This window comes from Camponotus vicinus, unplaced genomic scaffold, assembly GCF_025532165.1.
Source record: "Camponotus vicinus isolate PSW18456_S1 unplaced genomic scaffold, iyCamVici1.0 SCAF_11, whole genome shotgun sequence".
Lineage (NCBI taxonomy): Eukaryota > Metazoa > Arthropoda > Insecta > Hymenoptera > Formicidae > Camponotus > Camponotus vicinus.
The window spans coordinates 8296409-8322019 of NW_028141947.1; the positions used below are offsets into that span (position 1 = coordinate 8296409).

Genomic DNA, 25611 nt, shown 5'->3' on the forward strand with positions numbered 1-25611 from the left:
TAGGGTGTCCCATTTAAAAAGTTGGAGGTGACCTTCACGTGACCTTCAAATGACTCTTCAAGGTCAAACCAATGGTGCCATCTTATGGCCCCCAAAGAATCAAACAACTTTTGTGGGAAAATCTTTTCTCTGTCATGCTTTGCCAACGAGATAATTGGGATTATAGATTAAAATGACTCACCGTGTATATATACAGGGTGTCCCAGACCACCCGTACACCCCTCTTAAAATGAAAATAAATGGCTTTTGTCAAAAATCGCGAACAATTTTTAAGTAAATCGGGTACGCTCTATCAAATGGTAATATTTTCAACTTTTGATTCTGACCGGAAATACTCCATCCGGATTGAAAGTTGAATTTTTTTAGGGGAACATTGTACTTTTTATTACAGATTCGAATTGTACGTGAAAAAATAAGAAACTTTTGTATCAAACGTTTTTTCTGAACGTGCCTCTGTCAATCTTAAAATTGATCTTGAAAGTAACTGTGATGAACTTTCAATAATTAATATTTCTGTTATTATTACAAAAATCGTTACATGGAATAGGATTTCTTTATTTAATTTACTGCGCTCTACCTCCTCACAAGTGCGTCAGATCATGCTCAGGGACACCCTGTATATATATATATATATATATATATATATATACAGGGTGAGCCATTTTAATTAACGCACGCAATTATTTCGGAAACAAAGCATTTTAGAGAAAAATGTTTCAGACAAAAGTTTTATGGTTTCGAGGGGGCCATAAGATGGTGTCATTGGTTTGACCTTGAAGAGTTATTTGAAGGTCACATGAAGGTCACCTTCAATTTCTTAAATGGAACCTACTATTTGACATTGCATATTCATGTAGCCTATCTCGAGAGCTTTCCAAAACACTATAATTAAGTATCTTTTCGTTAAGTACTTTTTGAGTTATGAGGCTTGAAATAATTTCTTAATTTTACATAAACCGTAAAATATCTTGTAAAATATTCATTTTTCGATTATCTTATCTTAATACTTTTATGTACAAAATAATGAGAGGAATCAATTGGTGTAAAGAAAACACATAGTTGTTTTTAAGAAAAAATATGGAATTGTTAATTGCAAATTATATATTTTTTCTTCAAAACAACTATGTGTTTTCTTTACACCAGTTGATTCCTCTCATTATTTTGTACGTAAAAGTATTAAGGTAAGATAATCGAAAAATGAATATTTTACAAGATATTTTACGGTTTATGTAAAATTAAGAAATTATTTCAAGCCTCATAACACAAAAAGTACTTAACGAAAAGGTACTTAATTGTAGTGTTTTGGAAAGCTCTCGAGATAAGCTACAAGAATATGCAATGACAAATAGTAGGTTCCATTTAAGAAATTGAAGGTGACCTTCATGTGACCTTCAAATAACTCTTCACGGTCAAACCAATGATACCATCTTATGGTACCCCCGAAACCATAAAACTTTTGTCTGAAACATTTTTCTCTAAAATGCTTTGTTTCCGAAATAATTGCGTGCGTTAATTAAAATTGCTCACCCTGTATATATATATATATATATATATATATATATATATATATATATATATATATATATATATACAATTATAGTTATTTTCTTAAAAATTATATTTTTATATTTAATTTAGTTTTTTATTGTTTAACATTTTATAGTATATATTGACATACCATGTATTATATTATGTATTTTTCTTTTAAAAAGTGGTTAAAATATGAAGATATACAAAATATTGATGTGGAATTACCAGTTGGTTTTATTTCAAACATGATAAGTAAGGCGCTTAAAATATTGGCTGTTGTTACAAATGCAAAATTCAAAATTATAATAAAATTCGATTTTCATAGAAATTATTGCACAAGGACGGCGAACCACATAAACGACAGCTATCTGCTGAATCGAGCTGTTGTTCGAGTGGCCAAGAATCTGTCACTTCATCGATCACAACGATCAAATTTCTAATTTCCAGTGACAGCAGCATCGAGATAGAGAGATCCAGTGCCTGTGTCATTCGGCAAGATGTTGAGACTGATGAAAGAAGTGTTTCACCAGAACTGGAGATTGCCGAAAGTCATATATCCCAGTTAAAATCGGCGATCTGAATCTCAATAAGAATCTATCTCTAGCGTGATCCACTCCAAATCTCACGGATAGTAGGGAGAACACAATTACACCTGTCATAGCCTAGTACCGGTTACATGAGCATTTCAAGATAAAATTATCGAAGAAAATATTTTTCTATATATATATTAGACTGTAGAATTGAAATTTCTTATTCCTTCCATTCCAAATTAGTGTTTTTCTTTTTGATTGCATCTTGTATATGCAAATATTTAAAGCTAGATTTAACCTAAAGTAAATTCTTAACACCAAATTCTTCGCATTATATGCGATTAATTAAGAATTAACGTTATTCCTGTCAATAATTGATTCTTTATTGCATCACAGAATTATGATTGCTCAAAAAGAAACAAAAGTTATACGCTTGAAATTATTACACAGGAGTACAACAACAAGACATATACAACAACAAGAACATGGTTTTTTAAATATAAATAATCTACATTAGAAGCGTAACATTTCATGCTATCAAAGTATTCATGCTATATAGTATAATTTGTTAATATTATATTTATATTATATTATAATCTCAAAAGAATGTGCTCTTCTAACAGGCTGAAAATATAATTATTAGAACATTTGTGCTTTTTTTATTGTATTATCAATTTCAATACTTCTAATTCAACGTGCATAGCCTCGATATACATTTAAAATATGATAGCGGTTAAACTTACAGCTGTAATTTCCCAGATAGCACAGAACATTCTATGGACGTTCATTTTATGTCCATTTTACATCTGCACGTCCATGGACATGAAATGAACGTTTATCGTACATCCGATTCCAGACATCCGTTAATGGCCAATATTTGGACGTCCACAAGATGTCCAATCTTGGATGTCAAAGTTTCGCACGACCACACAAGGATGTATTAGTTCGTTCGTTTACCGCTACGCGACGTGCGATGCGCAATCTTTCTCGTATTTAAGTTTTAGTTATGAGAATTATATAAAGTTTGCAAAGGGTAATAAATAAAATTTGAGATATATTGTTCAATTTAATTTCTGATCTCATTGCAAGAGCTTCAGATATTAAATTGATTTTATAAATCGGACAAGTAAATGTCCGGCGAATAAACGAAAATAATCCGGTACCTATTTAAACTTGGTTGTTGCACTTTACATATTTAAATTACTTAATTAAAATGTAGAGTGCAATAAGCAAGTATAAATATAAATAAAATTTTTACATGAATTTTATGTAAAGTTTTATATGAAATAGATAAATTATATTATTTTATTATATTATTTAATTTTGTTGGGCCAAAAAGTTTATGTTTTATATGTTATGAAGGATGCATAATGCGATTTATTTATGTATAATAAAGAATAATTTTTTATATATGATTAAATTAGGTCAAAATCCATACATAATTATATCTACACAATTATACATAATTAAATATAAACTTTTTTCTGAGTTTATGAATTTTTGATGTTTATTTCAACAATAATCTGGAAGAGTAGGGCACTGAAAATGACGTCCATTTTAGGTCATTTTTTGAGTATTATTTTGAACGTCCGAAGTTGTGACAAACCGACGCCTTATGGGCGTTCAATAGATGTCCGTCAAACTTAATTCACACGTCTTTTGGATGTCCCAATGTCCGAACTCGGACATCCACTGGACGTCAATGGAACGTCCATGTGCTATCTGGGTTGGGATTATTATTATAGACAAATCTAAGTCACGAGAGACTGACATTCAAAAATAGTAATGTCGAAATAAATATTATTCCGTAATTTTCAATTATTGATTCGAATGAATGTTCTCGAATAAAATTTTATTTCATGTCCACTTTTCTTACAAGCAAAATTCTATTAGATTTAATACGACTTATAAATTAAAAAAAAAACAATTATTTAAAGCAAATATCTGAACTTTCACACATGCATAATTGATTAATTAATCTTCATACAATTGTTTCCGCAATGTATCTAACTTTCTTATTAAAATTGAAATTTGAATTATTCTGTTAGAATAAATTATTCACGCAAAACTTTGGAAATTTAATAGATTATGCGACATCGATGTTGCTAATATTTCTATGATACATTTGTGTATTGTAGAGAAAACAAATTATTAATTATATTAATTATATTAATAATCTGTTTTCCACATCACAAGTGTCCTTATATTGATTATTATCATTCTAACAGAAAACTTTTCTGTATTATTTCAATTTCATTGTTGAAGAGGAAAAAATTGAAGTTGGATAAAATGCATAATTTTTCTGTATTCCTTCACCGTTAATAATACATATCTGTAGTTAAATGGTCATTTGCGAAAATCTTCTATAGCAGTCATTTGCGAAAGTCTTCTATATCAGTGTTTCATGCAATACGCATTATACATAATTTACTTTGTAATGATTTCACGCAATTTTTGGAGGTGTTATTTTCTATTATTAATAGCGAAAATGTCAATAATTTCCTAGTCACAAGCGACTGAAAAAAATTGTTTACTTTTATTAAAATTTAAAGACTGTCAAAACATTCTTCAAATAATTTCAGATGAGTTTTTATTTCAGTAAAATTCTAATTTGTATTTTATTTATATAAAACTAGTTATATTTGTACCTTAATTATATATAGTGAAAAAAATTTGAAACTTGTAAAAAAATAATGCCTTTTTTGGGCATTTTCGTAAAAGAAAACTTGACACTTAATTAGCCAGAAAACCTACAAATCTTATCGAAAAGACGTTCAGAGATTTTGAGAAATTATTTTAACGACCTGTTTTTTTTCATATAAAATTGTTGAGATCATTTGGAAAGAGAGACCACATATTTATATTATCGGTGATACAGCGAGGGAATAAAATAACTTATCGAAAACACAACAATGTCGCTTCTTGATGTGTCATGACCTCAAAATTTACTAATAAATGAATGTATTCTTTCTTCTCACATGTTTATCGTCTACATTTCTTATATATTTCCTAGACCGACAAGTTAGTCGTACCTTAGCTTGGATACAAATCACACATCCATTTCAACTGGCTTTCCTTCCTACATGCTATTTATTTCATTCTCTGTAAAGAAACTTGACATTATAACATTTTCTTCTGTTATTTCAAACTTCAATGTAAGTCGATTTTGGAATTAATTTTTGAATTATTAATTATTATTTGAATTATTAATTTGAATTATTATTTATATTAATTTAGATGTTTGTGTGTCTGTGTGTTAATATGAATGTCAATTTTTGTTCATATTCATTACATCGTAAAGAATCTGAATTAGACCTAAACGTTTGTAATATTTTATAATTTTTATTGAAAATTATGCACACACACTCTTATCATATGCGTTCTATTTACTTTTTTGATTCTAATAATCTTTAAAAACAATCAAAAAAAGAGATACCGACGACACATCGAGCCAATTGAATTGTCCTTAAGTTACATCCTATGTCTTTTGCAAAATCTGTTTATATTTTACAATTTTATTTTTCCGACATGTACAACGAATCTTTTTTATTTATTTTATTCTCTTCTTATTTATTTAATTTCTTTCTCATGTTATGTTATTACATTAATTTGAATGCCAATTTTATTCACTACATTGAAGAGGATCTAGGAATTAAATGGAAACATTTGCAATATTTCGTAATTTTTGTTCAAAATTATACTCTTATGATTTGTTGTGTTTAGTCATTTCCTTATAGCTTTTTCCTTTTATTTATATGATTTGATCTTGTGGACTTATATTGATTTAGACATATCAAATTAATTATTTATTTTATTTTCACTAACATAATATACGATAATTTTAAAAATTTTAAAAGAAATATAAATTAATTTAGTAATGTTACAATTAAGGATTTATATATATATATGTGTGTGTGTGTGTGTGTGTGTGTGTGTGTGTGTGTGTGTATATATAAATCCTTAGGTTATATACATACGGTTATATAACATTAGGGTATATACATGCCTTGAAATATATAGAAAGAGGTTTTAAGATTATTTCTAATCGCGAGTCTTTTTATTTTTCAGTGAAATTACAAAAAAATGTCTTCAAGCACCTCTAATATACAATGTCCGAGAAGAATGCCTCACTTGTGTATATCTTCGATAATAAAATGCTATTTCAATAAAATATTTCACTTATCGATTGTACACAAACGAGACCATTCATGGGGAATTAGATGGATTTTTGTTGTTTTGAGTTGTCTATTCTTGACGATAAATGCGAACATGCAGCAAGTCGAACAATGCATGCCATCAGCAGGATGTAAGTTAGAAATATAATAAATTTTTTTTTGTTTCATATAGAGCGATATTTCTATAATGTTAAAAATTGCCATGCATAACACGATAAATTTCCTATACAACTTGACAGATATCTTTTTCCAATAAGCATGAAAAATATCTTGCGTTTCTTTTATAATAAATAATTTCATATCTGTGGATTTTTTGCCACTGATAATGAGCCACTCACCGTTCCATATCACCGTATTCTCTTTACTTATAAATAATCGATAGAATATTACTATATTACACACACGAAGAAATTATTATAAAGACAATTTTCTTTTACTTTTATTATATTATGTACAAATATATTATATAATATACAAATTTAAAGGCAGTGCACACATTTAGATTTATATGCATTTTAAATTAGAGATAAGATATAAAAACTGTTTGTTTTCGATCTCTTCCTCGTGCATGCTCCGTCTAATATATCAGAATTATGGATAAAACATATGTCTCAAATTTCTCTATGATATTCCAGTTTTAAACTAAATGCATACATTTACATTTAACGCCAACAATATAATTGATACCGAAATTATCTATGCATATGATTGAATACATAACCGACATCACCACTTTTTAGTTTCACTTATTTTTATGTTTTATAATATTATATCACACACACACACACACATTGCATATAATATTATAGTATTGAACATTATATACATATATAGGACTTACATTTAAAGTTATATTACACATATTTCTTTAAAGAGCTTATTTATTCTCGCATTAATATATAAAATAAATTCATTAAATAAACATTATAAACAAATATTGTTTAGTATTTTTAAGTTAGTACTTTTAAAATTTACAAATATGTAATAAATTATATTTTACTTTTTAGGGACGGTGCCGGAAGGTGACATATTTGTCAAACATGGTGACAACCTGCAAATTTGGTGTAATTTAAATGAAGCGTTTGTAGCTAAAGAATATCCAGGTTCAAACTCCTGGGATATCTATTTTACGAGCAATAATCACAGAATAGAGGAGAAATTCATAACTATAATCAATAAAACAACAGCACTGTTGACCATTGAATCACCTCCAGCCGGACATTTTATGTATTCTTGCATTTTGGACCTACCTAATGGCGTAGACGCAACTGTTTGTCTTAATGCAGTTTCTGTTGCATGTAAGTAATCATATTTATTTGTGAATTATTTTTTTCAATTATTTTCGAGTTACACATTTCTTCAAGAATACTTTTCTTCTCTCTTCAGTTTATACTATCTATAAGGAACATATTTTATTTATTTTAATTCTATAAAGAAAAGATTAAAAATATATAATACTCTATGATATACCCTTGATACAATTAATCTGAGAAATTTTTTCATGAAGGAAATACACAAATATTACACATATTTATATTTACATTCATTATGCGTATCTAAAATATAAATATTTTCATTACAGTAGAAATATATGCTTGCTATAGTAGAAATACACGATTATCCTCTTATCAGAACATGATATAGAGGCGATGTTTTATTGAGACAACATAGTACATCGATTCTCTTTTCATTAAAATTATGAGTAAATCGTTTACCTACATATGTCTTAGAAACTATTTTGCTATCATCAATTATAAAGACTTTTACTAAGAAAAAGACATTGTATAATATTCAGAGTTATTCAAGTAATTTCTTAGTAGAACTTGTGTACATTGAACTATTTCTACTAGTAGAACTAGTTCTATTCGTTTGTAAAAGCAATGTTTGAGATAAATACCCTCACTCAATATAAATTACATACTTTATTCATATATTTACTTAAAAAAATTATAATTTTTTTAAAAATATAATATTTTGTATATGTTGCATTAAATTGCTTCTTATTGTATAAAATCTGTGTAAACATAGAAACGATAAAAATTGAGAATTTATATTAAATAAAGTAGCCTCTAGTACAACTGATACACAAAAAACAAATCATAACAATGTTTATGAACGCAAATTAGAACAAAGACTATTCGCAGCGAGATTTATTAGCGGAAATATTACAGATCAAGCATATTAAAAATTGGAAGATATATTTAAAAATTAATTGTGTACTTATAACAGATATACATATTCTCCTCTTTTTTATGTGATGCATTTTAATTTATTCGACAGATAAACCTCAACGGCCAAGAAATTTTACTTGTAGATCCTATAATTGGGAAAGTATAACATGTACATGGGACGTATTACAGCACTATGTACCAACAACCCATAAATTATTATACGTAATAGAAACAGATAGACAAGAACTTGTTCCTTGTCCTATAGAAAAAGCAAAGAATGATTCTTGCACTTGGACTCATCATACATATCCAATATACAGGGAAACAATGGAAAACTATATATTTGTATTGCATATTCAAAATATGTTTGGCAGGAAAGCCATCATATATGATCCTATCGATCATTTTGCTATAGGTATATAAATCTTTTATTAGTCATTGGATTACTTCTTTTCATTTAATGAAATGATGTCATATACAATAAATAATAAGACATATATGATCTTTGAGTATAGTACATACTTTTGACATCTAACAGTGAAACTATATGTCATTATTTTCAGTTATTCCTCCAAAACTTGCGAATCTATCGATGATTAACAAAACATCGGATAGTGCAACATTGTGTTGGGAATCCCGCCATTCGATGTGGAGTTTTCCTCCCGGTTTAACTCATAAAGTTATGTACAGGAGTCACTGGGATTATGAAAAAGGTTGGAAGGTAGGATCAATACTACATTATCAGCGATATTTTCTATCTCTTTAAAATAATTCCTCGTTTATTGTAATTATTGTAATTAAACGTAGTTTATAAAACGATAATAATCTCGATTGAGCGATATCTTATTCACAGATTATTAATATTGATACGGATCCTCATTTGCACAAGAAATGTTTCACTCTTACCGGATTATACGCTAATGCCGTGTATACTGCACGCATTTATTTAAGAAGCGCCAAGGCCGTAAGAGAGGATATGTATAGTAAGCCCGCTTTTATTATGTTCAGGACATCTCCAACGTGTAAGTGGATTTATAAAGTAGGAAGAAAATCTATTGTCTTTGATTTACTCTTATTTTATTTATATTTACAGTACCATAAATATAAAATTATTTTAATATATAATAAATTTTAATGGATAGATTACAATTAAATAATTATTTTACTATTCAATTTTTTAGTACCTAGCTTTCCACCGCGAACCGATATTGGTAGCTTCGAAATTGTCGAACACAATGGAACTAGAGATGTATATTTATATTGGCAAATGATAGAGCAATATCATGAAAATGGTGATAAATTTAAGTATCAAGTTAATCATGTGGAAGAAAATGGTCATAAAATAGTTCTCGAACCGATCGAGATAACCAAGACGTATGCCAAGTTTGAGGGACTCAGCTTTAATAAATACCGATTTGAGATTGTCTCGGAGAATGAAGTCGGCATTAGTAAGAATTATACGGAAATTATTGTACCTAATCGAGATGAGAGTGAGTATAAGAAGATTGGTGATAAAAGGACTACATAACGTTTAAATATATATTATTGCGAGCAGTCAATATGAAATATTTTTCTTACAGTGCCACGTGGACCGTTAGAGTTTACAAAAATGGCTTTCGGAAGAGGACTGTACGAATTGTCTTGGTCGCCGAGCACGTATAAATACGTCACGAATTATACCATCTTTTGGTGCGGCAACGAACGCGATCGCCCTTATCAGTGCACAGTATATATTGATTTTCTGTTATTTATTTGTAGAATAATTTTGCGCGCAACTTAAAACGATACATTTGCAGGGTTACCTGAACTGGACACACGTATCCATAAACTACAATGACATTATGGTCTATAACATAACTGTACCAGATTCGAACAATATATATCAATTCGCGATATCCGCAAATGCAAATGAGGGCAGCAGCGGTATGGTATGGTCATCTTGCAAGGTGGTTCACTCAAAAAAAGCTCGACAGAATGAAAGTCATATGGATTAATCGTGTTGGATTAAACTTCATCGAGGTCGGATGGGACTTTGTATGGATCGCATCGAGGTCATCAAAGAAGTGAAAATTTACTATTGTCCTGTTGTGTCATCGATAGTTACCAAGTGCAAAAAATCCAAACGCAATATTAGCATCAAATACCATCCATACAGGACATACGGCATTGTCAAAAATTTAACGCCCTATACTACGTATATGCTCCAACTCACGATGGTGACCAAGTATGGTGAAAGTCTACGTAGTAAGCCCTTATATGAGACTCCTTATGATAGGGGATCCAGTACTTCATCTTAGAATGTTTGATTGCAAGACTGTTAGAAAATAATATAAATTTCGAGTTAGAGCCATTAATATCGATTCCAACAATAAACGTTTAACGGGACCTTGGTCCGAAACTGGAGAAGATAATTGTTACAGTAATAATCAGTATTTTATTAAAAATGAAGACAAAAATTATTATGACCATCCATATTGTAAATACTCATGTTTAATACTTTAATACTTATGTTTATAAATATTTATGTGAAAATATTATTAATTTATTCTTAATATTATTCTTAAATGTTATTAACATATTGTTCTTTTTTATAAAATTAACATTTGCAGTACTTGCGATATCGTAAGCATGATGTAACGTATTAATAAAATTTTGCATTATGCGAAATAAAATAAAGAAAACATTTTTTCTTAACGATTATACGTTATATGAAATTGTTATATGATTGTTATATGAAATTAAAAAACTGTTTGAAAATAATAAAATAGTTTAATGAATCGGAAATTGAATTGAACTTTTTTTTTATTTGTCTAACTCACTATCTAAATTACTATTTTTTCTATAATTTTTAGTAAGATTTTAATTTTGTATGCTATTGCGATTTTTCTTTCACCTTAAGTGAGTAAATGTAATACTCGTAATATCAAACTCACATTTTTAATCGGATTTAAGTAAAATTTTATACAAATATTCTTATTAGAATATATGTATTTTCTATGTAATAGGATTACCCGATTTGTGGCAATTCTAAGCGTTATTGGATTTATCATTGCCATACCGATTATTTTGTGCTGCGCAGATTATGAAAAAAGGTAAAAAAATTATAAATTTACATATAAAATGTAATTTTTTTAAACAAACGATAAACAATATATATATATATATATATATATATATATATATATATATATATATACAGGGTGTCCCAGACCACCCGTACACCCCTCTTAAAATGAAAATAAATGGCTTTTGTCAAAAATCGCGAACAATTTTTAAGTAAATCGGGTACGCTCTATCAAATGGTAATATTTTCAACTTTTGATTCTGACCGGAAATACTCCATCCGGATTGAAAGTTGAATTTTTTTAGGGGAACATTGTACTTTTTATTACAGATTCGAATTGTACGTGAAAAAATAAGAAACTTTTGTATCAAACGTTTTTTCTGAACGTGCCTCTGTCAATCTTAAAATTGATTTTGAAAGTAACTGTGATGAACTTTCAATAATTAATATTTCTGTTATTATTACAAAAATCGTTACATGGAATAGGATTTCTTTATTTAATTTACTGCGCTCTACCTCCTCACAAGTGCGTCAGATCATGCTCAGGGACACCCTGTATATATATATATACAGGGTGAGCCATTTTAATTAACGCACACAATTATTTCGGAAACAAAGCATTTTAGAGAAAAATGTTTCAGACAAAAGTTTTATGGTTTCGAGGGGGCCATAAGATGGTGTCATTGGTTTGACCTTGAAGAGTTATTTGAAGGTCACATGAAGGTCACCTTCAATTTCTTAAATGGAACATACTATTTGTCATTGCATATTCTTGTAGATTATCTCGAGAGCTTTCCAAAACACTATAATTAAGTATCTTTTCGTTAAGTACTTTTTGAGTTATGAGGCTTGAAATAATTTCTTAATTTTACATAAACCGTAAAATATCTTGTAAAATATTCATTTTTCGATTATCTTATCTTAATACTTTTATGTACAAAATAATGAGAGGAATCAATTGGTGTAAAGAAAACACATAGTTGTTTTTAAGAAAAAATATGGAATTGTTAATTGCAAATTATATATTTTTTCTTCAAAACAACTATGTGTTTTCTTTACACCAGTTGATTCCTCTCATTATTTTGTACGTAAAAGTATTAAGGTAAGATAATCGAAAAATGAATATTTTACAAGATATTTTACGGTTTATGTAAAATTAAGAAATTATTTCAAGCCTCATAACTCAAAAAGTACTTAACGAAAAGGTACTTAATTGTAGTGTTTTGGAAAGCTCTCGAGATAAGCTACAAGAATATGCAATGACAAATAGTAGGTTCCATTTAAGAAATTGAAGGTGACCTTCATGTGACCTTCAAATAACTCTTCAAGGTCAAACCAATGATACCATCTTATGGCCCCCCCGAAACCATAAAACTTTTGTCTGAAACATTTTTCTCTAAAATGCTTTGTTTCCGAAATAATTGCGTGCGTTAATTAAAATGGCTCACCCTGTATATATATATATATATATATACGGTATATATGTATATATATATAGGTATATATGTGTATATATATATATATATATATATATATATATATATACAATTATAGTTATTTTCTTAAAAATTATATTTTTATATTTAATTTAGTTTTTTATTGTTTAATATTTTATAGTATATATTGACATACCATGTATTATATTATGTATTTTTCTTATTATGTGTTTTTCTTTTCTTATTATGTGTTTTTCTTTTAAAAAGTGGTTAAAATATGAAGATATACAAAATATTGATGTGGAATTACCAGCTGGTTTTATTTCAAACATGATAAGTAAGGCGCTTAAAATATTGGCTGTTGTTACAAATGCAAAATTCAAAATTATAATAAAATTCGATTTTCATAGAAATTATTGCACAAGGACGGCGAACCACATAAACGACAGCTATCTGCTGAATCGAGCTGTTGTTCGAGTGGCCAAGAATCTGTCACTTCATCGATCACAACGATCAAATTTCTAATTTCCAGTGACAGCAGCATCGAGATAGAGAGATCCAGTGCCTGTGTCATTCGGCAAGATGTTGAGACTGATGAAAGAAGTGTTTCACCAGAACTGGAGATTGCCGAAAGTCATATATCCAAGTTAAAATCGGCGATCTGAATCTCAATGAGAATCTATCTCTAGTGTGATCCACTCCAAATCTCACGGATAGTAGGGAGAACACAATTACACCTGTCATAGCCTAGTACCGGTTACATGAGCATTTCAAGATAAAATTATCGAAGAAAATATTTTTCTATATATATATTAGACTGTAGAATTGAAATTTCTTATTCCTTCCATTCCAAATTAGTGTTTTTCTTTTTGATTACATCTTGTATATGCAAATATTTAAAGCTAGATTTAACCTAAAGTAAATTCTTAACACCAAATTCTTCGCATTATATGCGATTAATTAAGAATTAACGTTATTCCTGTCAATAATTGATTCTTTATTGCATCACAGAATTATGATTGCTCAAAAAGAAACAAAAGTTATACGCTTGAAATTATTACACAGGAGTACAACAACAAGACATATACAACAACAAGAACATGGTTTTTTAAATATAAATAATCTACATTAGAAGCGTAACATTTCATGCTATCAAAGTATTCATGCTATATAGTATAATTTGTTAATATTATATTTATATTATATTATAATCTCAAAAGAATGTGCTCTTCTAACAGGCTGAAAATATAATTATTAGAACATTTGTGCTTTTTTTATTGTATTATCAATTTCAATACTTCTAATTCAACGTGCATAGCCTCGATATACATTTAAAATATGATAGCGGTTAAACTTACAGCTGTAATTTGGGATTATTATTATAGACAAATCTAAGTCACGAGAGACTGACATTCAAAAATAGTAATGTCGAAATAAATATTATTCCGTAATTTTCAATTATTGATTCGAATGAATGTTCTCGAATAAAATTTTATTTCATGTCCACTTTTCTTACAAGCAAAATTCTATTAGATTTAATACGACTTATAAATTAAAAAAAAAACAATTATTTAAAGCAAATATCTGAACTTTCACACATGCATAATTGATTAATTAATCTTCATACAATTGTTTCCGCAATGTATCTAACTTTCTTATTAAAATTGAAATTTGAATTATTCTGTTAGAATAAATTATTCACGCAAAACTTTGGAAATTTAATAGATTATGCGACATCGATGTTGCTAATATTTCTATGATACATTTGTGTATTGTAGAGAAAACAAATTATTAATTATATTAATTATATTAATAATCTGTTTTCCACATCACAAGTGTCCTTATATTGATTATTATCATTCTAACAGAAAACTTTTCTGTATTATTTCAATTTCATTGTTGAAGAGGAAAAAATTGAAGTTGGATAAAATGCATAATTTTTCTGTATTCCTTCACCGTTAATAATACATATCTGTAGTTAAATGGTCATTTGCGAAAATCTTCTATAGCAGTCATTTGCGAAAGTCTTCTATATCAGTGTTTCATGCAATACGCATTATACATAATTTACTTTGTAATGATTTCACGCAATTTTTGGAGGTGTTATTTTCTATTATTAATAGCGAAAATGTCAATAATTTCCTAGTCACAAGCGACTGAAAAAAATTGTTTACTTTTATTAAAATTTAAAGACTGTCAAAACATTCTTCAAATAATTTCAGATGAGTTTTTATTTCAGTAAAATTCTAATTTGTATTTTATTTATATAAAACTAGTTATATTTGTACCTTAATTATATATAGTGAAAAAAATTTGAAACTTGTAAAAAAATAATGCCTTTTTTGGGCATTTTCGTAAAAGAAAACTTGACACTTAATTAGCCAGAAAACCTACAAATCTTATCGAAAAGACGTTCAGAGATTTTGAGAAATTATTTTAACGACCTGTTTTTTTTCATATAAAATTGTTGAGATCATTTGGAAAGAGAGACCACATATTTATATTATCGGTGATACAGCGAGGGAATAAAATAACTTATCGAAAACACAACAATGTCGCTTCTTGATGTGTCATGACCTCAAAATTTACTAATAAATGAATGTATTCTTTCTTCTCACATATTTATCGTCTACATTTCTTATATATTTCCTAGACCGACAAGTTAGTCGTACCTTAGCTTGGATACAAATCACACATCCATTTCAACTGGCTTTCCTTCCTACATGCTATTCATTTCATTCTCTGTAAAGAAACTTGACATTATAACATTTTCTTCTGTTATTTCAAACTTCAATGTAAGTCGATTTTGGAATTAATTTTTGAATTATTAATTATTATTTGAATTATTAATTTGAATTATTATTTATATTAATTTAGGTGTTTGTGTGTCTGTGTATTAATATGAATGTCTATTTTTGTTCATATTCGTTACATCGAAGAGAATCTGAATTAGACCTAAACGTTTGTAACATTTTATAATTTTTATTGAAAATTATGCGCACACACTCTTATCATATGCGTTCTATTTATTGTGTTCTATTTACTTTCTTGATTCTGATAATCTTTAAAGACAATAAAAAAAAGAAATACCGACGACACATCGAGCCAATTGAATTGTCTTTAAGTTACATCCTGTCTTTTGCAAAATCTGTTTACATTTTACAATTTTATTTTTCCGACATGTACAGCGAATTATTTTTATTTATTTTATTCTCTTCTTATTTATTTAATCTCTTTCTTATGTTATGTTATTTATATTAATTTGAATGCCTATTTTGTTCGTTATATTGAAGAGGATCTGAATTAAATAGAAACATTTGCAATATTTCGTAACTTTTATTCAAAATTATACTCTTATCATTTGTTGTGTTTTAGTCCTTATAGCTTTTTCCTTTTATTTATATGATTTGATCTTGTGGACTTATATTGATTTAGACATAAATTAATTATTTTATTTTCATATTATTAATATATATTGATTCGTACATACTATGACTAACATAATATACGATAATCTTAAAAATTTAAAAAGAGATAAATTAATTTAATAATGTTACAATTAAGGATTTATATATATATATATATATATATATATATATATATATATACATATATATATATATATATAAATTCTTAGGTTATATACATACGGTTATATACATTAGGGTATATACATACTTTGAAATATATAGAAAGAGATTTTAAGATTATTTCTAATCGCGAGTCTTTTTATTTTTCAGTGAGATTACAAGAAAATGTCTTCAAGCACCTCTAATATACAATGTTCAAGAAGAATGCCTCATTTATGTACATTTTCGATAATGAAATGCTATTTCAATAAAATATTTCACTTATCGATTACACACAGACGAAACCATTTATGGGGAATTAGATGGATTTTTATTGTCTTGAGTTGTCTGTTCTTGATAAATGCGCAAGTCAAACAATGCATGTCTTTTCCATCAACAGCAGGATGTAAGTTTCATTGAAATATGATAAATTTTCTTTTGTTTCAAATAGCACGATATTTCTGTAATGTTAAAAATTGCCATGCATAGCACAATAAATTTCCTATGTAACTTGACAGATAACTTTCGCTAATAAGCATGAAAAACTTTGTTTTGTGAAAAATTTTGCGTTCTTTTTATAAATAATTTAATATCTTTGGATTTTTTGTCGCTGATAATGAATTTTGCGTTCTTTTAATAAATAATTTAATATCTTTGGATTTTTTGTCGCTGATAATGAACCGCTACCCATCTCATATCATCATATTCTCTTTACTTATAAATAATCGTTAGAATAATGTTATATTACACACACGAATAAATTAGCAACGTATATTTTTATAAAGACAATTTTCTTTTACTTTTATTATATTATGTACAAATATATTATATAAAATACAAATTTCAAGGCAGTGCACACATTTAAATTTATATGCATTTTAAATTAGAGATAAGATATAAATATTGTTTGTTTTCGATCTCTTCCTCATGCATGCCCGGTCTAATATATCAGAATTATAGATAAAACATATGTCTCAATTTTCTCTATGATATTCTAGTTTTAAACTAAATGCATACATTTACATTTAACGCCAACAATATAATTGATACCGAAACTTTCTGTGCATATGATTGAATATACAACCGACCGAATATATCATCTCTTGTTAGTTTTACTTATTTTTATATTTTATAATGTTATAACACACACACACGCACACACACACACACACACATTGCATATAATATTATAATATTGAACATTATACACATATATAGGACATACATTTAAAGTTATAGTATACATATTTCTTTAAAGAGTTTATTTATTCTCGCATAAATTTATTATTAAATAAACATTATAAACAAATATTGTTTAATATTTTTAAGTTAGTATTTTTAAATTAGTATTTTTAAGTTAGTATTAAATATTTTTAAGTTAGTATTTTTAAAACGTCCGAATATGTAATAAATTATATTTTACTTTTTATAGGGACGGTACCGGAAGGTGAAATAATTGTCAAATATGGTGACAATCTGCAAATTTGGTGTAATTTAAATGAAACGTTTGTAGCTAAAGAATATGGGGATTTATACTCTGAGAATATCTTCTTTAAGTGTGGTAATAACATATTAGAGGAGAGATTCATTACTATATTCAATAGAACAACAGCAATGTTGACCATTGAATCACCACCAGCCGGACATTTTACGTATTCTTGCATTTTGGACCTACCTGGTGACATAGACGCAATTGTTGGTCTTAATGCAGTTTCTGTTGCATGTAAGTAATCATATTCATTTGTGAATTATCTTTTTCATATAATTTCGAGTTATATATTTCTTCAAGAATACTTTTCTTCTCTTCAATTATACATATTTTATTTACTTCATTTCTATAAAGAAAAGATTAAAAATAATATAATATATAATACTTTATAATATACCCTTAATACACAAATAATCGTTTATTGTATAAAATCTGTACAAACGATAAAAACTGAAAATTTACATTAAAAGAAGTAGCTTCTAATAGAAGTGATACACATAAAACAAGTCATGACAATGTTTATGAATGCGAATTCGAACAAAAAATTTCGTAGCGAGATTTATCAACGAAACGTTCGTGTATATTGTATATTGAAACATTTATTTAAAAATTTATTATGCAATTATAACAGATATATATTCTTCTTTTTTATATGATGCATTTTATTTTATTCGACAGATGAACCTCGGCTGCCAAGTAATTTTATTTGTAGATCCTTTAATTGGAAGAGAATAACATGTACATGGGACGTATCACAGCACTATATCGCAACAACTCACAAATTATTCTATGAAATATACAGAGCAGGAAGACGAAAACTTATTCCTTGTCCTATAGCAACAGCGAAGAATTATTCTTGCACTTGGACTCAACGTACAAATCCAATATACAGGCAAACAAAAAAAATCTATAAGTTCGTAATGCGAATTCAAAATATATTTGGCAACAAAACCGTCGTATATAAAATCGATCATTATGCTATAGGTATATAAATCTTTTTTAGTCATTGGATTATTTCTTTTCATGTAATGAAATGATGTCATATGGAATAAATAATGAGACATATATAATCTTTCAGTATATAATAGTATATGCTTTTGACATCCAACATTGAAACTATATATGTTATTATTTTCAGTTATTCCTCCAAAACCTGTGCATCTATCGCTGATTCACATCACATCGGATAGTGCAACATTGTGTTGGAAATCCCGGCATTCTATGTGGAGTTTTTCTCCCGGTTTAACTCATAAAGTTATGTACAGGAGTCACTGGGATTATGAAAAAGGTTGGAAGGTAGGATCAATACTACATTATCAGCGATATTTTCTATCTCTTTAAAATAACTCATCGTTTATTGTAATTATTGTAATTAAACGTAGTTTATGAAACGATAATAATCTCGATTGAGTGATATCTTATTCACAGATTATTAATATTGTTACGGATCCTCATTTGCACAAGAGATGTTCCACTCTTACCGGATTATACGCTAATACCCCGTATGGTGCATACGTTCATTTAAGAAGCGCCAAGGCCGTAGGAGAGGATATGTATAGTAAGCTCGCTTTTATTATGTTCAGGACATCACCAACGTGTAAGTGGATTTATAAAGTAGGAAGAAAATCTATTGTCTTTGATTTACTCTTATTTTATTTATATTTACAGTACCATAAATATAAAATTATTTTAATATATAATAAATTTTAATGGATAGATTACAATTAAATAATTATTTTAATATTCAATTTTTTAGTACCTAGCTTTCCACCGCGAACCGATATTGGTAGCTTCGAAATTTTCGAACACAATGGAACTAGAGATGTATATTTATATTGGCAAATGATAGAGCAATATCATGAAAATGGTGATAAATTTAAGTATCAAGTTAATCATGTGGAAGAAAATGGTCATAAAATAGTTCTCGAACCGATCGAGATAACCAAGACGTATGCCAAGTTTGAGGGACTCAGCTTTAATAAATACCGATTTGAGATTGTCTCGGAGAATAAAGTCGGCATTAGTAAGAATTATACGGAAATTATTGTACCTAATCGAGATGAGAGTGAGTATAAGAAGATTGGTGATAAAAGAACTACATAACGTTTAAATATATATTATTGCGAGCAGTCAATATGAAATATTTTTCTTACAGTGCCACGTGGACCGTTAGAGTTTACAAAAATGGCTTTCGGAAGAGGACTGTACGAATTGTCTTGGTCGCCGAGCACGTATAAATACGTCACGAATTATACCATCTTTTGGTGCGGCAACGAACGCGATCGCCCTTATCAGTGCACAGTATATATTGATTTTCTCTGTTATTTATTTGTAGAATAATTTTGCGCGCAAATTAAAACGATACATTTGCAGGGTTACTTGAACTGGACACACGTATCCATAAACTACAATGACATTATGGTCTATAACATAACTGTACCAGATTCGAACAATATATATCAATTCGCGATATCCGCAAATGCAAATGAGGGCAGTAGCGGTATGGTATGGTCATCTTGTAAGGTGGTTCACTCAAAAAAGCTCGACAGAATGAAAGTCGTATGGATTAATCGTGTTGGATTAAACTTCATCGAGGTGGGATGGTACCTTGACTGTATAGATCGCATTGAGGTCATCAAAGAAGTGAAAATTTACTATTGTCCTGTTGTGTCATCGATAGTTACCAAGTGCAAAAAATCCAAACGCAATATTAGCATCAAATACCATCCATACAGGACATACGGCATTGTCAAAAATTTAACGCCCTATACTACGTATATGCTCCAACTCACGATGGTGACCAAGTATGGTGAAAGTCTACGTAGTAAGCCCTTATATGAGACTCCTTATGATAGGGGATCCAGTACTTCATCTTAGAATGTTTGATTGCAAGACTGTTAGAAAATAATATAAATTTCGAGTTAGAGCCATTAATATCGATTCCAACAATAAACATTTAACGGGACCTTGGTCCGAAACTGGAGAAGATAATTGTTACAGTAATAGTCAGTATTTTATTAAAAATGAAGACAAAAATTATTATGACCATCCATATTGTAAATACTCATGTTTAATACTTTAATACTTATGTTTATAAATATTTATGTGAAAATATTATTAATTTATTCTTAATATTATTCTTAAATGTTATTAACATATTGTTCTTTTTTATAAAATTAACATTTGCAGTACTTGCGATATCGGAAGCATGATGTAACGTATTAATAAAATTTTGCATTATGCGAAATAAAATAAAGAAAACATTTTTTCTTAACGATTATACGTTATATGAAATTGTTATATGATTGTTATATGAAATTAAAAAACTGTTTGAAAATAATAAAATAGTTTAATGAATCGGAAATTGAATTGAACTTTTTTTTTATTTGTCTAACTCACTATCTAAATTACTATTTTTTCTATAATTTTTAGTAAGATTTCAATTTTGTATGCTATTGCGATTTTTCTTTCACCTTAAGTGAGTAAATGTAATACTCGTAATATCAAACTCACATTTTTAATCGGATTTAAGTAAAATTTTATACAAATATTCTTATTAGAATATATGTATTTTCTATGTAATAGGATTACCCGATTTGTGGCAATTCTAAGCGTTATTGGATTTATCATTGCCATACCGATTATTTTGTGCTGCGCAGATTATGAAAAAAGGTAAAAAAATTATAAATTTACATATAAAATGTAATTTTTTTAAACAAACGATAAACAATATATATATATATATATATATATATATATATATATATATATATATATACAGGGTGTCCCAGACCACCCGTACACCCCTCTTAAAATGAAAATAAATGGCTTTTGTCAAAAATCGCGAACAATTTTTAAGTAAATCGGGTACGCTCTATCAAATGGTAATATTTTCAACTTTTGATTCTGACCGGAAATACTCCATCCGGATTGAAAGTTGAATTTTTTTAGGGGAACATTGTACTTTTTATTACAGATTCGAATTGTACGTGAAAAAATAAGAAACTTTTGTATCAAACGTTTTTTCTGAACGTGCCTCTGTCAATCTTAAAATTGATCTTGAAAGTAACTGTGATGAACTTTCAATAATTAATATTTCTGTTATTATTACAAAAATCGTTACATGGAATAGGATTTCTTTATTTAATTTACTGCGCTCTACCTCCTCACAAGTGCGTCAGATCATGCTCAGGGACACCCTGTATATATATACAGGGTGACCCATTTTAACTTAGGCAGCCAAATAACTCGAAAAATAAGCAAGATAGAGAAAAATGTTTTAGACAAAAGTTGTATGGTTTCGAGGGGGCCATAAGATGGTGTCATTGGTTTGACCTTGAAGAGTTATTTGAAGGTCACATGAAGGTCACCTTCAATTTCTTAAATGGAACCTACTATTTGTCATTGCATATTCTTGTAGCTTATCTCGAGAGCTTTCCAAAACACTATAATTAAGTATCTTTTCGTTAAGTACTTTTTGAGTTATGAGGCTTGAAATAATTTCTTAATTTTACATAAACCGTAAAATATCTTGTAAAATATTCATTTTTCGATTATCTTATCTTAATACTTTTATGTACAAAATAATGAGAGGAATCAATTGGTGTAAAGAAAACACATAGTTGTTTTGAAGAAAAAATATGGAATTGTTAATTGCAAATTATATATTTTTTCTTCAAAACAACTATGTGTTTTCTTTACACCAGTTGATTCCTCTCATTATTTTGTACGTAAAAGTATTAAGGTAAGATAATCGAAAAATGAATATTTTACAAGATATTTTACGGTTTATGTAAAATTAAGAAATTATTTCAAGCCTCATAACTCAAAAAGTACTTAACAAAAAGGTACTTAATTGCAATGACAAATAGTAGGTTCCATTTAAGAAATTGAAGGTGACCTTCATGTGACCTTCAAATAACTCTTCAAGGTCAAACCAATGATACCATCTTATGGCCCCCCCGAAACCATAAAACTTTTGTCTGAAACATTTTTCTCTAAAATGCTTTGTTTCCGAAATAATTGCGTGCGTTAATTAAAATGGCTCACCCTGTATATATATATATATATATATATATATATATATATATATATATATATATATATATATATATATATACAATTATAGTTATTTTCTTAAAAATTATATTTTTATATTTAATTTAGTTTTTTATTGTTTAATATTTTATAGTATATATTGACATACCATGTATTATATTATGTATTTTTCTTTTAAAAAGTGGTTAAAATATGAAGATATACAAAATATTGATGTGGAATTACCAGCTGGTTTTATTTCAAACATGATAAGTAAGGCGCTTAAAATATTGGCTGTTGTTACAAATGCAAAATTCAAAATTATAATAAAATTCGATTTTCATAGAAATTATTGCACAAGGACGGCGAACCACATAAACGACAGCTATCTGCTGAATCGAGCTGTTGTTCGAGTGGCCAAGAATCTGTCACTTCATCGATCACAACGATCAAATTTCTAATTTCCAGTGACAGCAGCATCGAGATAGAGAGATCCAGTGCCTGTGTCATTCGGCAAGATGTTGAGACTGATGAAAGAAGTGTTTCACCAGAACTGGAGATTGCCGAAAGTCATATATCCAAGTTAAAATCGGCGATCTGAATCTCAATGAGAATCTATCTCTAGCGTGATCCACTCCAAATCTCACGGATAGTAGGGAGAACACAATTACACCTGTCATAGCCTAGTACCGGTTACATGAGCATTTCAAGATAAAATTATCGAAGAAAATATTTTTCTATATATATATTAGACTGTAGAATTGAAATTTCTTATTCCTTCCATTCCAAATTAGTGTTTTTCTTTTTGATTGCATCTTGTATATGCAAATATTTAAAGCTAGATTTAACCTAAAGTAAATTCTTAATACCAAATTCTTCGCATTATATGCGATTAATTAAGAATTAACGTTATTCCTGTCAATAATTGATTCTTTATTGCATCACAGAATTATGATTGCTCAAAAAGAAACAAAAGTTATACGCTTGAAATTATTACACAGGAGTACAACAACAAGACATATACAACAACAAGAACATGGTTTTTTAAATATAAATAATCTACATTAGAAGCGTAACATTTCATGCTATCAAAGTATTCATGCTATATAGTATAATTTGTTAATATTATATTTATATTATATTATAATCTCAAAAGAATGTGCTCTTCTAACAGGCTGAAAATATAATTATTAGAACATTTGTGCTTTTTTTATTGTATTATCAATTTCAATACTTCTAATTCAACGTGCATAGCCTCGATATACATTTAAAATATGATAGCGGTTAAACTTACAGCTGTAATTTGGGATTATTATTATAGACAAATCTAAGTCACGAGAGACTGACATTCAAAAATAGTAATGTCGAAATAAATATTATTCCGTAATTTTCAATTATTGATTCGAATGAATGTTCTCGAATAAAATTTTATTTCATGTCCACTTTTCTTACAAGCAAAATTCTATTAGATTTAATACGACTTATAAATTAAAAAAAAAACAATTATTTAAAGCAAATATCTGAACTTTCACACATGCATAATTGATTAATTAATCTTCATACAATTGTTTCCGCAATGTATCTAACTTTCTTATTAAAATTGAAATTTGAATTATTCTGTTAGAATAAATTATTCACGCAAAACTTTGGAAATTTAATAGATTATGCGACATCGATGTTGCTAATATTTCTATGATACATTTGTGTATTGTAGAGAAAACAAATTATTAATTATATTAATTATATTAATAATCTGTTTTCCACATCACAAGTGTCCTTATATTGATTATTATCATTCTAACAGAAAACTTTTCTGTATTATTTCAATTTCATTGTTGAAGAGGAAAAAATTGAAGTTGGATAAAATGCATAATTTTTCTGTATTCCTTCACCGTTAATAATACATATCTGTAGTTAAATGGTCATTTGCGAAAATCTTCTATAGCAGTCATTTGCGAAAGTCTTCTATATCAGTGTTTCATGCAATACGCATTATACATAATTTACTTTGTAATGATTTCACGCAATTTTTGGAGGTGTTATTTTCTATTATTAATAGCGAAAATGTCAATAATTTCCTAGTCACAAGCGACTGAAAAAAATTGTTTACTTTTATTAAAATTTAAAGACTGTCAAAACATTCTTCAAATAATTTCAGATGAGTTTTTATTTCAGTAAAATTCTAATTTGTATTTTATTTATATAAAACTAGTTATATTTGTACCTTAATTATATATAGTGAAAAAAATTTGAAACTTGTAAAAAAATAATGCCTTTTTTGGGCATTTTCGTAAAAGAAAACTTGACACTTAATTAGCCAGAAAACCTACAAATCTTATCGAAAAGACGTTCAGAGATTTTGAGAAATTATTTTAACGACCTGTTTTTTTTCATATAAAATTGTTGAGATCATTTGGAAAGAGAGACCACATATTTATATTATCGGTGATACAGCGAGGGAATAAAATAACTTATCGAAAACACAACAATGTCGCTTCTTGATGTGTCATGACCTCAAAATTTACTAATAAATGAATGTATTCTTTCTTCTCACATGTTTATCGTCTACATTTCTTATATATTTCCTAGACCGACAAGTTAGTCGTACCT

General features: G+C 28.1%; 1 protein-coding gene and 1 pseudogene across 2 annotated transcripts; both read left to right on the forward strand.

The window, feature by feature from the left end:
- Nucleotides 1–5097: 5097 nt before the first annotated feature.
- Nucleotides 5098–11182, forward strand: LOC145961832 (cytokine receptor-like; annotated as a pseudogene). The gene is made up of 9 exons (XR_014435717.1): nt 5098–5215; nt 6129–6366; nt 7243–7533; nt 8516–8821; nt 8970–9127; nt 9260–9428; nt 9588–9896; nt 9987–10132; nt 10203–11182. The product of XR_014435717.1 is annotated as a cytokine receptor-like (transcript).
- A 4397-nt stretch (nt 11183–15579) lies between these two features.
- Nucleotides 15580–21321, forward strand: LOC145961757 (cytokine receptor-like). Its single transcript, XM_083082220.1, has 9 exons — nt 15580–15701; nt 16647–16881; nt 17908–18198; nt 18643–18948; nt 19103–19260; nt 19393–19561; nt 19721–20029; nt 20120–20265; nt 20338–21321. The coding sequence occupies exons 2-9, from the start codon at nt 16662–16664 to the stop codon at nt 20839–20841; spliced, it is 2103 nt and encodes a 700-aa protein (XP_082938346.1). The 5' UTR covers nt 15580–15701; nt 16647–16661; the 3' UTR covers nt 20842–21321.
- The last annotated feature ends 4290 nt before the right edge of the window (nt 21322–25611 follow it).